This window comes from Salminus brasiliensis, chromosome 12, assembly GCF_030463535.1.
Source record: "Salminus brasiliensis chromosome 12, fSalBra1.hap2, whole genome shotgun sequence".
In the NCBI taxonomy this organism is placed as follows: domain Eukaryota; kingdom Metazoa; phylum Chordata; class Actinopteri; order Characiformes; family Bryconidae; genus Salminus; species Salminus brasiliensis.
Genome location: NC_132889.1, coordinates 32561985 through 32576143, shown reverse-complemented (window position 1 = coordinate 32576143; position 14159 = coordinate 32561985). Strand labels below are relative to the sequence as shown.

Here is a 14159-nt window from a genome sequence, read left to right as displayed (position 1 = left end):
TGGTCAATGTAGTTCGTTGCAGTACATAAGGGAATAGACGTTAGCTAGCTGTACTTTAGGACGGAATAGGACGTTGTGGGTGTTATTTGGATATTTATGTACTTTGAAAACGTTAGCCACGCCCCTTGACAACAGCAACCTAACCACACCCCCTGACAACAACCCCCTGTCGTTGGAGGCCCTTAAAGACCTGCTAGTCCAGCTAAATGAGAAATATCTGCTGTATGGTGCATGATGGGGTGGCCATGGTGGGCAGTGGTGGTCCAGCAGTTAGAGCACCGGGATATCGATAACAGGGTTGTGGGTTCGATTCCCGGGCTCGGCAAGCTGCCACTGTTGGGCCCTTGAGCAAGGCCCTTTACCCTCTCTGCTCCCCGGGCGCTGGAGTTGGCTGCCCACCGCTCTGGGTGTGTGTGTGTGTGTACTCACTGCCCCTAACATGTGTGTGTGTGTGTGTGAGTGTGTGTTCACTACCAGATGGGTTAAATGCGGAGGACATATTTCACTGTGTACACTGTGCACACTGTACAGTGACAAATACGTGCACCTGCACCTTTTTTTGATGACAGGGTTGTGGGTTCAGTACCCAGGCTCAAGCAAGCTGCCACTGTTGGACCCTTGCGCAAGGCCCTTCACACTCCTTGGGCACGTGTGCTCAGTGTCGCTGTGTTGGTGTGTGTGTGTGTGTGTGTGTGTGTGTCCGCACTGCACAGATGGGTTAAAGGCAAAGGCCAAATTCCATCCCTGTCCAGCACTAATGGTAAATATAGTTATTTTGTCTTGATTCAGGCTGAAACTCAAGTGTTTCTTGAAGAAGAACGAGAAATGACTGAACATCATCTTTTTGGATCGTAATACTTAGTGCTACAGGTCTTAAAAGTACCCTAGGTATGTGTATTTACCTTGGCATAGCTAAATAGTAAGAGTTTGGGACACAGAAGTGACAAGCTGTGAACCTCCAACACTGTCGTGTCTTCATTAAAAAGAAAAGTCAGGATAATTAGAAACAGGGCTGTAAAACTTTTGTTAAAAATCCAACACCATCTTAACTCATTAGTTTACGCTCCCTTAAAATACTCCATAAAGACACCCAGTGACCTCTTAAATGTCTTAAGTCTTAATGTTGGAACCCATTTGCTCATTTTGCTGTCCAGAAGATGGCGCCAAAGGTGTGAAGCACACATGGCCTTCACCTTCCACCCTATTAATCCATTGCTGGACATTAACATTCAGCTGCCACTCTTATCCAGAGCAACTTACAGGGCTACTCATCTTACAAAGGTGGATCAATGTAGTGTTGGGTGTCTTGCCCAACGGCCACACCCTTATTGGTGTAGCGCAGCATAGTCACCCAGACCGGGAATCGAACCGGGGTATAGTAGCTCACTGGCAGGTAGTGGTGTTATCTGTTGCGCCGCACCAACATAGTCTAACCAATGTGTTATCAGCACTTTATAAATGATGAAGAATTACAAATGGCTAAAGGTCATTTAAACTATTGTAAATAAGTGTAATGCAATGTTCTATGCAGGGCAGTGGTGCCTCAGTGGTTGGAGCACTGGGTTATTGATGACAGGGTTCAGCTGGGTTCAGCAAGGCTGCCACTGTTGGGCCCTTGTGCAAGGCCTTTCAGCCTCTCTGTTCCCCGGGCACCGCAGAAATGGCTATAGGGTGCTGTGTGTGTTCAATGCACAGTTGGGTTAAAAGCAGAGGCCAAATTCCATTCGTGTCCAACACTAATAGTAAATACGGTTGTCTTGTCTCTTGGTTAAAGTTCTTGAAGTGTCCTGTGGTCAGTGGTCCTTCTCACTGTTTTAAGTGATTTCAGAAAATAACCACAAACACACACAAGGCCAGATAAAATACATAATACATGCTTTTAATTTCACATATTATGCAGTTTTACTCAATTTAATTTAACCTCTAGTTCTCCAGATCCTCTGCAGGAGGTGCTCATATTCTCATATTCTCTTAGTCTCATATTCTCTTAGTAGGTTGCTTAAAAGTGCCTGCATTAACCTGCTAAACACCAGTCTGCATCGTCCGAGCACAATTTGATGGCAGGTGATACTCAGCATGTAAAATGATGATTCTCGGGGGTATTAAAAAATATTCATAATACCACAAATGATCGAATAATGCGTAATAATCAAATGTTATAAGTTACATTCAAATAGACTAATTGTAATGGTACAAACATAAAAAGGCAGCAAAACAATAGAAAAGGGGAAATACTCTCCCGTGATTAAAGACGTTCGTATGCAAATTCCACACATTCACAAATGACCCTCAACTAACTTGCGTTCAGCCCATTTCTAAAGCTCAGAGATCAGACTTTAGCCTGCCAACATCTGCCTCTAAAACCTTTCGATCCACTTACTCCACACACAACAAACAACTTACAATGGCACAAGTAAGTAAGCGCTACAACCATAAAAATAGGCAGCTCACTAATAAACACAGTACTGGTATTGCAGTATTATGTGGCACTTAATGAGTAAGTGAATGTCAGTTCAATTAAAAGCATTAAATTAAATGCTGCCGTTAAATCAACATTACACTTAAAGATCCCTATCTAAACCATTAACGATCAGGTTAGCAGTCCAGCATCGCTGCCTCTATCTGCAGGAATAGTGTTAACACTGAAAATAACACTGATCAACAACACAGCTAGCCTGGCTTCTACAGAAGCAGTAATAATAGTTTGAGTACTTTCAGCTCTACTCTAAAGCATAGCTGTCAAGAGTACCCACGTCCATGCTTAACTACAGGGCCTGCAGGCATGGACTCTGAGGGCATGTTTCTCTGGAGAATTCGTGGCTCCTGAGTGCCATCTCAGTGACTCTTTTTTGGAGGGGCGTTGGTGGAGTCAGGCTGGTCCTGCTCCTGTGTACCCCTGTTTGGAGGCTCCACCTCAGGCAGAGTATCCTTCAGAAACGGTGTCACTGCGGCTCCGGGCCTGGAGAGGTCAGACTTTACCCATGCGTCCTGACACAGTTTTGATGGGCACTCCTCTCCGCGTCACCTTCACGTGGATGAAGAGCGTGGCCGGAGAAAGGCTGGAGCCGTCTGCTTTCAGCAAGTGCACATGCCGGTAACCTGGAGGATAGAGTTTAGTTTGAAGCAGTAGCCAAAAATGTCTAACCACAAATGTATTCAGTCAGTCAATCTGTCTGTCTGTCCTTCCGTCTGTCCATCTATCTACCTATCTATAAATCCATTAATCAATAACAAATCAGTCTGTCTATCTGTCTGCCTGTCTGTCTATTCATACGTCTGTCTATCTGACCGTCCGTCTGTCCGTCCATCCCTCTCTCTGTCTATCTGTCTGTCTGTCTGTCTGTCATATCTGTGTAGCTCCATGCAAAACTATGACAGCTACTGTTTAAGCACTGTAAATAGCATTGATTAGATCTGTCTGTCTGTCTGTCCGTTCGTCCATCCATCCATCCATCTAGATAGATCTATCTGTCTGTCTGTCTGTCTGTCTGTCTGTCTATCTCTCTATCTATCTATCTATATATATCTATCTGTCTGCCTGTCTGTCCATCCATCCGTCTGTCTGTCTATCTGACTGTCCATCTGTCTATCTATCTATCTATCTATCTATCTATCTGTCTGTCTGTCTGTCTGTCTGTCTGTCTGTCTGTCTATATATCTATCTGTCTATCTGTCTGTCTGTCTTTCTATCTGCCTCAAGGTTGGCCATATTGGGCATTCGGAGAAGCTTTTTTGCTCACCACAATTATAGTGTGTTATAGAGTGTTTATCTGAGTGTGAAGAAAATGTTAAAGATCTAAAGAACCTTCACTTGTTTTTTAAAGGTTCTTCACACTCACATGTTTAGAGTACAAAACAAACAATACAAAACTGCAAGCCTTGCATTCCTGTTGTATGTCAGGAATGTTTCATAACCTTCTCAAAAGATCAAAAACCACCGTAGGCCTGTCAATTCAATCTGAACCCATAAATATGTAAAGGCAAACCTATGCGCAGGCTGGTGAAAGGTATGGTGAACTGGCCGACAAAGTCGTTCTTGCTCGTGTGGTCGTGATCCTCCACCACAAAGCGCACCAGCGCCAGCTCAGGAACCTGCAGCTGGAAGCTCAGTGTGCAGTCCCAGCGTGGGTTAAAACCTGCAGTGATCATCACACACAAATCACACACTCAGTCAAGCAGCAAATCGTACAGTTGTCAGGACGCTGTCATTGCGCGATGATCAGAGCTTCTTCTGGAACAGTAATCAGAGCAGTCAGAGCATTCTCCTGGCTCAGCAGTCTGGCAATAACTGAGCAATGAAATCAGGTGGCAGGTTAACACAAGACCTGTGTAGGTCTGTAGGTGTCACGGTTACGTCACTAATGGGAGAAGACATCATGCTGATCCTAATATACACTATCTGTCCAAATGTTTGTGGATACCCCTTCTAAAGAATGCATTCTTTAAGTATGCTACTTTAAGTTGAACCAGTGCACAAATGTGCAAATGCACACACATACAGCTTGTCTAGTCTCTGTTGAGAAGAAGCGCCAACAGAATAGGAGCAGATAAACATGAACCAACTGGCACCGTGCCTAACGGTGCATCGAACTGTGGAGCAGTGGAACTGCGTTCTCTGGAATGATGGATGGTGCTTCTTCCAATACTTATTTTGGATGAGCTAGGGAGTTGGGGATGGTGATTGTTCAACATCCTGACCTCAATGAATGCAATCAAGTTCTCACAGCAATGCTCCTAAATAGAGTAGAAAGCCTTCCCTGGACAGTAGAGACAGTTACTCTTTTTAATACCCCTGATTTCAGAAGAAACAATGACTACAGATGTAGGTGTCCCAATACTTTTGCCCATTTAGTGTAGCTAAGAGAGGCAAATGATCATGATCAACCTCGAACCAGTATCACAAATAGGAAGTGCTTTTAGGGAGCGAGATGGTGATACCGTTGTTGTTGATGCGTTGGGTTTTAGCACGGCCTTTATCGATTGCCACTCCATGGATCTCCACCCATACTAGGGGGTCCACGATGGAGTTGGGCTTGTCTGTGTTTATCTTGGGTAGCTGCTGGGCAGAGATCACCTGTGGAGGAACCAAAATGATACAGAGCTGATTGAGCTTCCTTAGCTGGAAGAATGGATAAATTGAGAGTGTGAGTGAGACAGAAAAAGAGAGAGAGAGAGAGAGAGAAGTAGAGAGTGGTTCTGACCCGTATGGTGAGTTGAGTGGGTATGTGTCCGGGTCCTCCGCCTGTGTTCTCCGGGTTGAAGTTAGAACTTGGTTGGCACAGGAAGTCCGGTTTTAGCACGTATCCACAGCCGCCGTTGGGCAAGAAGCGACCGCGATTCAGATCCATCTGCTCTCCTGGAGTCTGGAAGTTCAGAGCCACTGAGAAGCAGGGAGACAAAATTGTTACGAGTAATTCTATACTCTGACACTCCCAGAGCCGGCCCAAGCCTTTATGGGGCCCTAAACAGATTTTAATTTGGGGGGGGGGGGGCCCATACCACCACCTGAGCACCAGATGCTTCATCATTCCACAGGCTACACTGTGTGTGTAATGTACCCACTATCATTAGCATTATATGAATATGCCCAACAGTGGCAGCAGCAAGAATTGATTTTAGCTAGTATTGTTGTGCCAACGATGCAAAATAACTGAATAGAAAATTGCTTTTACCTGTGTAATACCATTTCGTTTTATTGTTCAGTGTTATTTTTTTTAAATATATATTTTATATCATAATAACTTAGTGCTCTTGGGGGCCCCCTGGTGGCGTTGGGGCCCTAGACGGCCGCGTAATTCGAGGATGCCTTGCGCCGGCTCTGTATACAACAATCCCTCCCCAAAAATTTTGATGCTCCACTGACTGCAATAGGCAGAGTAGCATCTCTATCACTGCCGCTACGGCCTTGACACACTGCTAACTTCACTATGTTACTCCGGTGAAGCAGACCGGACGACGCTCACGAGAACTGCTTAACGCTGCATAATCATACGGAGTCATACAGAGTCACATTTGGGTAAAATCCTGTAATATTATTCTACTCCTATTTCATTGACGGTTCTGTGTCTCTCAGGTTGTCCAGAAAAGCATGTGTTAAGCGTGTTCATTTGGAGGGGTGTCTCTAAGCACAAATTCCTGTAGGGGAAGCCCAGAAGCTAAAAATACTCATTCAAGTTGATCCCAAACCAAAACCAAGAACACCTAGATGATCATAAAATTTAAATTCTCATTTGCGATTGCTTGCTCTCTTTTCAGAGAAGTAATGCTGTTTTTGTTAGTTTATTGCTGGTTGATTTATCCATAGATCTCCTTCGAGTGCTGTCCAGAGTAGTCTGCTGAGGGTATCAGATTAGAAGCCTTTTGGAATGGGAGCTAACACACTAACGTTAACTCCAAACTACATTTGGCACTTCTTGGCAGTCTTGTGTTTCTGTGTTGAATTACATTATAATCGACTGTGGTTCCTGGTCAGTTTCCTTATGATGATGATGTTCATATCTGCCTGGACTTTGACCCTTAGACTGGGACTTTGAATTGAGGAAATGCCAAGACTCATACATCTAGCCGCCTCTAGCACTCTCGCTCACCCAAACATACACCAAAAGCATTTCTACTTCACGTCCACTCATTCCCATCCCAAAGCCTGTATCCTCACCGAGGCAGGAAATGTGGGAGGCTTTGACTGATGTGGAAAAATGCTTTGTAAACCCATGAATCATATTATCATCCAGCTTTAGTCTTACCCATCTGACAGCCTCCGTTCCACATGTCCTGCGGGTCGTAGTTGGACGACTGCAGCCTCTGGCCTGATGGATAAATCCGGCTCAGCTGCCTACTGTTGTACCTCACAAAAATCTTTCCTATAGGGGACACAAACACACACATCTAGATACAGTAAGGACATGAAACATATGTCCTATGCTTATTGGGTCTTTAAGGTTTAATAGAGACTAAATCTGACATGTCTAACTGTGATTTATTCACTGTACATTAAAATATGTTCATGATGACCTTCTTTAGTACATAACTGGAGGTCTGTTAGGTGAAAGCCACTATTACAATGCACAATACACACTTTGTTACCACCCTGTTATAGATATTATTGAGCATGAATAACTGCCTACATTTATATGGTATTAGTTTGTAATATCAACATTTGTGTGAATTTTTATTGAGTTTATAGAGATTTTAATAAGTCAACAATATCCCATATTCTAAAGTGAGTGAGGTTCTATTCATACATCTATTCTATATCAAAAGCACTAAATAATTACAGAATCAGTCAATTTGCATCACTACTTCAGTCTCTATTCACTGTACTTTTTTGTAAATATAAAATATCTATTATGTCAGTGTGAGTCCCATACAGGAGTTCAGTTTACCAGTGTTTGGTGGTTAAAAAGGGTCAAACTAACAGGGTTATAACCTATAAATAAAATTACAGATCCGGGATGGGAGAGTTACAGAGTTCAATGATACACTACAATATAAAAGTCAATGATATTCATAACATTTAACATTTTAATTCTTCCAATAACAGTGTTTAACAGTTTTCTATAGTTATGATATAGTAAACAGCAGTAAATCCTGAGTCTCAGCAAAATTTATGCAACTATTAACATATACTTGTTGATATAAAAAAACCTTATATTTCCTTGGTTGCCATTTTTCATTGTTTGACATAACATAAATCTGGAGCTATATATATATATATATATATATATATATATATATATATATATATATATACAGTGGGGAGAACAAGTATTTGATACACTGCTGATTTTTCAGGTTTTCCCACTTGCAAAGCATGTAGAAGACTGTAATTTTTATCATAGGTACTCTTCAACTGTGAGTGATGGAATCTAAAACAAAAATCCAGAAAAATACATTGTATGATTTTTAAATAATTAATTTCCATTTTATTGTGAGAAATAAGTATTTGATACACCAGAAAAAGAAACTTAATATTTGGTACAGAAACCTTTGTTTGCAATTACAGAGATGAGACGTTTCCTGTAGTTCTTGACAAGGTTTGCACACACTGCAGCAGGGATTTTGGCCCACTCCTCCATACAGGTCTCCTCCAGAGCCTTCAGGTTTCGTGGCTGTCGTTGGGCCACACGGACTTTAAGCTCCCTCCAAAGATTTTCTATTGGATTCAGGTCTGGAGACTGGCTAGGCCACTCCAGGACCTTAAGATGTTTCCTACGGAGCCACTCTTTAGTTGCCCTGGCTGTGTGTTTTGGGTCGTTATCATGCTGGAAGACCCAGCCACGACCCATCTTCAGTGCTCTTACTGAGGGAAGGAGGTTGTTGGCCAAAATCTCACGATACATGGCCCCATCCATCCTTCCCACAATACGGTGCAGTCGTCCTGTCCCCTTTGCAGAAAAGCATCCCCAAAGAATGATGTTTCCACCGCCATGCTTCACGGTTGGGATGGTGTTCTTGGGGTTGTACTCATCATTCTTCTTCCTCCAAACATGACGAGTGGAGTTTAAACCAAAAAGTTCTATTTTTGTCTCATCAGACCACATGACCTTCTCCCATTCCTCCTCTGGATCATTCAGATGGTCATTTGCAAACTTCAGACGGGCTTTGACATGCGTTGGCTTGAGGAAGGGCACCTTGCGTGCACTGCAGGATTTTAATCCTTGACGGCGTAGAGTGTTACTGATTGTTTTCTTTGAGACTGTGGTCCCAGCTCTATTCAGGTCATTGACCAGGTCCTGCCGTGTAATTCTGGGCTCATTCCTCACCTTCCTCAAGATCATTGATGCTCCACGAGGTGAGATCTTGCATGGCGCCCCAGACCGAGGGAGATTATCTGTTATTTTGCATTTCTTCCATTTTCTAATAATTGCACCAACAGTTGTTGCCTTCTCACCAAGCTGCTTGCCTATTGTCCTGTAGCCCATCCCAGCCTTGTGCAGGTCTACAATTTTATCCCTGATGTCCTTACAAAGCTCTCTGGTCTTGGGCATTGTGGAGATGCTGGAGTCTGACTGATTGAGTGTGTGGACAGGTGTCTTTTATACAGGTAACGAGTTCAAACAGGTGCAGTTAATACAGGTAATGAGTGGAGAACAGGAGGGCTTCTTAAAGAAGAAGTAACATGTCTGTGAGAGCCAAAATTCTTACTGGTTGATAGATGATCAAATACTTATTTCCCACAATAAAATGGAAATTAATTATTTAAAAATCATACAATGTATTTTTCTGGATTTTTGTTTTAGATTCCATCACTCACAGTTGAAGAGTACCTATGATAAAAATTACAGTCTTCTACATGCTTTGCAAGTGGGAAAACCTGAAAAATCAGCAGTGTATCAAATACTTGTTCTCCCCACTGTACACACACACACACACACATATACACAATATAAATGCCCTAAAATAACTTAGAATCCAATCTTTTTACATAGACTTCCATTAAAAGTTGGTGGTTTTGCTGTGTGTAATAAAGGTAAAAGATAATGGTAAAGGTGCATGTTTTTGTTACTGCAATATGTACAGCAAAATGTGTCCTCCATATTTGACCCATTTGTGGTACTGAACACATACACACACTAGTGAACTATGGGCAGTGAGCACACACACACCGTGAGTGGTGGGCAGCAAACTCCACCGCCCAGGGTGAAGGGCCTTCCTCAAGGGCCCAGCAGTGACAGCTTTCCGAGCCCAGGTATGGAACCCACAACCCTGTTATCAATATCCCGGAGTAACAATACTGATACCACTGACTACACCAACTCCACAACACAATGTACATATTCAAAACTGTATGAGATATGCTGCTATGCCAGCAGGGTTTTGTGGTGTGTTGCAGTGTGTGGTCTCTGATTGGCCACAAGGGGGCACTTCAGCTATAAAAGAGTATGGTGAGGCACAAGACAAAGGCTGAATTTCCACCTGTTTTGATCATCCCCCAACCAGTTCTCTTTGTATATGCTTTGTTAAACTTGTATAACTTCAGTTATTTCTTGTACTGGATAAATTCTGAATTTTAGCAGCTTTGAAAAGCCTTGACGCAGTTCAATAATTTGGGAAAGAAGGGAAGGGAGGAGGGGGTGAGCGCCTTGTCTTTAGATTGCTCTATTTAGTAAACTTTTTCTCATAAAGGCTTTAAAGATATACAATCCCTAGGCTGGTTTATACAGTTCAGTGTATGGTTTGTGGAGAGAGACACCACTATTCCTATATGTTATGCAGCATAACCTAGCTAGGTCTCAATCAGTAGTGCAGTAGTGGTTAGTGTGGGGACTGGTAGGGGATCATGGCACCTCCAATCACAGTGTTTTGCTGACCTGAATCTTTGATGTGTTTGAGTGCTTCATTCTCAGAGAAAGAGGACATCTCACTGGGGGATTTCTGGCTGGCTGCCTCGAACCCAGGAAATGACACGCTGCTGCAGTACACCACCAGGTCCGAGAGCTCAGGACTTAGCTTAGAAGAGCTCAGTGGCTAAAAGGAAGAATGCATAAACATCAGCATGGACACACAATGGCACACACACACACACACATTCATCAACAGTGCCCTGTTCTACACTGTTGGTTAGTAAAAACACTACATGTCCAAAAGTTTGTGGACACATAAGCATCCTTGTGAGTGTGTCTTATGAAATCAACGGTGTTAAAAGGAGGGTTGTCCACACTTTGCTGCAGCCTCTACTGGTTCGGTAAGGCTTTACACTAGGTGATGGAACATTGCTGTGAGGATTTAATTGCAGTCAGCCACAAGAGCTTTAGTGACGTCGGGTACGTATGTTGTTCTGGATCAGGAACACCGGTCTTAGTCATCTTGAAGGTATTAAATGCAGTTCTACTGCTCCACAATCAATGTTAGGGGAGCTTTACTCAATGCTGGAGGGGCATGGGTGCAATAGGTGCATCTTAATGTGGGTTAATTCACTAATTAGAAGGAATGTCTGGATACTTTTGGACATATAGTGTAACTTTAGCCTGATTCATGAAAATCTGAGATTAAGCACACACCCGCAATAAGCTACTTAACCTACACTTTTCTCAGTACGTCATGACTAAACTGGACCCCAGTGAAAGAAGGAACTCACTTTCCCAGGATCCTTTTTGTTGGGGCTCTTGGTCCCACCCCCTGTCTCTTCGTCTGAGCTGGAAGAGAAGCTGGCAGAGCTGTTCGTCTTTCCTAGTAGACCAGCGCTCAGCTTCTTCCCCTTCACCAGGATTCGGCCCTTCAGCTCCTGCAGAAGGAAGGTGGTGGATTGAAGACATGTTCATTGGAGAGCTGAATGCACAGTTACATCAGCTAGCATCATGCTGGGAGACGGCGGAAGAGGGCGGGCCGACCATCCCACCCAGCTAAAAAGAAAGGCTAGTTACGGACTCTAATGTTCGGCGTCTGAAGTTTGCTTTGAAGCTAACGTAGCTAACAAGTAACAGAGGTTTAGAACCCATCACTTAGCACTGAGGAAGCACATCTACATGATTACCCACTTCCTGCAAACCAATCTGAGGCTGAGTGAGCTTTAATAGCCTGACAGAAAGTCTCCAAACTCTGCGTTCGCCTACCTGTGTATCAGGATTTTGGCACACTGTGATTTATTTATTTATTTATCTGAGGATACTCATACCTATGTTCAAACATTACTCCCCCCAGTGAACTCACAATGACAGTATAACTTGCTAGCTGCAACAGAGTACACTATATTTCCAAATGTTTGTGGACACCCCTTCTAAAGAATGCATTTAGCTACTTTAAGTTGCACCTACTCTTTTTTTTAATGCCCTTGATTTTAAAAAAGAAACAATGAATAAGCGAGTGTCCCAAAACTTTTGTCAATATAGTGTACTTTCAACCTGGGTGTCTATTTTAAAACATACTACAAGAAAAGTGGTGGGTGTAGGGGATATTTAAAAAGGTCACATTGCCATTGAAATCTGCAGTACCTCTAGATTCCACTACATGTCGGTAAATCTCATTTTCACAATATGCCATCATCAGAGTACTGGGACACACTTAAGCATCTTAAGTTCCAATGTCATAAATATAGTTTAAGAGTGTGCACACTCGTCATACCTATGGCACCATGTGGGAAACAGGTGTAAGAGTGGACAGAATGAACGGGAAAGAAATTGCCACATACTCTTAGCCTAACTGTATTCTGAGCCTAACCGATAATCAACTCTATTATGAATAAATGATCTGATGAAACCCAGGATAAAATGAAAGATAAGCTTTAGGAGACTCTCTAAATGTGACTAAAGGTGTGCATGATGTGTAACCTCAGGTGAGGGCAGCTGATTGAGCGGCTGGCCACTAAGTGGTTTGGTGAGGAGGGTGGAACCCAGGATGGAGCGAAGGTGCTGTGCCATGACCGCCTGCTGCTCTACGCTACAATGATTCTCCAGAGACAGGATCAGAGGATATGGAGACACCTGGAGAGAGAGACACATAGAGAGAGACAGAGAGAGAGAGAGAGCAGACATATCAAATGAATCAAATAAAATTAACGCCTCATCACTTTTCATTTCCACTGTTGGCACCACAAAGCCAGACCTCTGTAAGAAAACGTGTGAGCATGTGTGTGTTCTCACTTTGAAGGCGTACTGAGCGATGGTTTCGATGACCTCTTTGAAGGGGATTTTCGAGGTGAGTGTGTGTCCATGGTAGATCACAGGTTCTCCCTTATCACCGTCCCAGCAATCCAGCTCCACACACCGGCAGCCCTGATTCAGAGCCCTGAACACAGACACACACACACATACACACATTCTTGGAGTCAGTTTCAGATTACTCAACAAGGTGTATGAAGTAGTGCAGTCTGTACAGTCCATATAATTGAGTGGACAGTCCATATAATTAAGTGGTGAGCAGAGACGCATCTCAGGATGCACAACACGTCCAACACTGAGGCAGATGGGCTACAACAGCAGAAGAACAGCCAAGAACAGAAAGCTGAGGCTGCAGTGGGAGCAGGCTGGAGAAACGTAGCCTGGTCTGAAAAATCTTGATATCTGCTGAGGCTCACAGATGGTAGGGTCAGAATTTGGCAACAAGAGCTTGAATCCATGGAGGCAACCTGGCTTGTTTCAAAGTTCTAGGCTGGTGGAGGTGGTGTAATGGATGGGCGGATGTTTTATGGACACAGTTTGGACCTGGTAATACCAGTAAAGCATTGCTTGAAGTCCACAGCCTATCTGAGTACTGTTGCTGACCATGTGCATCCTTTCATGACTACAATTTACCCATTTTCTATAGGCTACTTCCAGCATGATCATGCATCATGTCAAACTGGTTTCATGAACTTTACAGTGAGTTTGGTGCTCTTTAGTTCAGCTAAATCCTTTTCTTTTGGATGTGGTAGAATAGGAGATTCTCAGCATGTAGATGCTCCTGAAACATCCACAGGAACTGTAGGAAGCAATCACACCAACATGGGCCAGAATCTCAAAGGAACATTTCCAACAATTTACGAAATCCATGCTACAAACAACAGAGGCTGTTTTGAGAGCCAAGTTGAGCTGGCCCTCCCCAGTATTGGTATTGGTCTTCTTAAAAAAACTGCTTTGGTCACTGGTGGCCCGGTCCAGAGTGAGGTAGGAGGTTTGTGTGTGTTTGTGTGGGCTATACTGTACCTGATGTAAGGCTCAGTGCTGCTGTCACCGGTGACCTGGTCTTTAGTGAGGTAGGTGTTGTGAGACGAGGAGATGTAGTAGTGGGCGAGCGGCCGGGTCATGTCCTGATGCACGCGGGTGTGATCCGGGTTGAACACGTCGTTCTCCCGGGACAGCATGTACATAGTGAAGCCGTTCTGAGTCATGAAAAGATTCTTCTGAGCTGAACGAGACAAACAGGAGTATTTTCAGCGAATCACAACACTTCCAAAATCCACTCTCACCCAGTGTTAGCAGAGCCAATTAACCCACCCACTTATTAGGACTCCCCCCCCCTTACTTGCAACACTCCCACACTAGGAGGGCGAGGACAAGCATCACTAGGCAGCCTAAGCTGGTGGAGGTTGGTACATCAGCCAACAGACACCAACAGACATCTGTGCCGGCCAGCATCACAAGAATGAACTAAGAGAGCGCCATCTACCCGCTAAGAGAGAGCATGGCCAGTTGTGTTCTTCCAGACCTCGACTTGACCTCCACTATTCCTGGCAACTGCCATGT

At 43.7% G+C, this 14159-nt stretch overlaps 1 protein-coding gene across 1 annotated transcript in view; it reads right to left on the bottom strand.

Moving 5' to 3' along the window:
* Positions 1-1852: 1852 nt before the first annotated feature.
* The window catches only part of plcd3a (phospholipase C, delta 3a), a 42963-nt gene continuing 30656 nt past the window's right edge, over positions 1853-14159 (bottom strand). The window contains exons 6-15 of the mRNA XM_072693357.1: positions 13620-13821; positions 12579-12723; positions 12267-12419; positions 11078-11224; positions 10311-10467; positions 6744-6860; positions 5202-5380; positions 4939-5074; positions 3987-4136; positions 1853-3099 (exon numbers count right to left, since the gene is read on the bottom strand). Of these exons, the coding sequence (XP_072549458.1) occupies positions 2969-3099; positions 3987-4136; positions 4939-5074; positions 5202-5380; positions 6744-6860; positions 10311-10467; positions 11078-11224; positions 12267-12419; positions 12579-12723; positions 13620-13821 (1517 nt within the window). The 3' untranslated portion in view covers positions 1853-2968. The remainder of the gene's footprint in view (positions 3100-3986; positions 4137-4938; positions 5075-5201; positions 5381-6743; positions 6861-10310; positions 10468-11077; positions 11225-12266; positions 12420-12578; positions 12724-13619; positions 13822-14159) is intronic.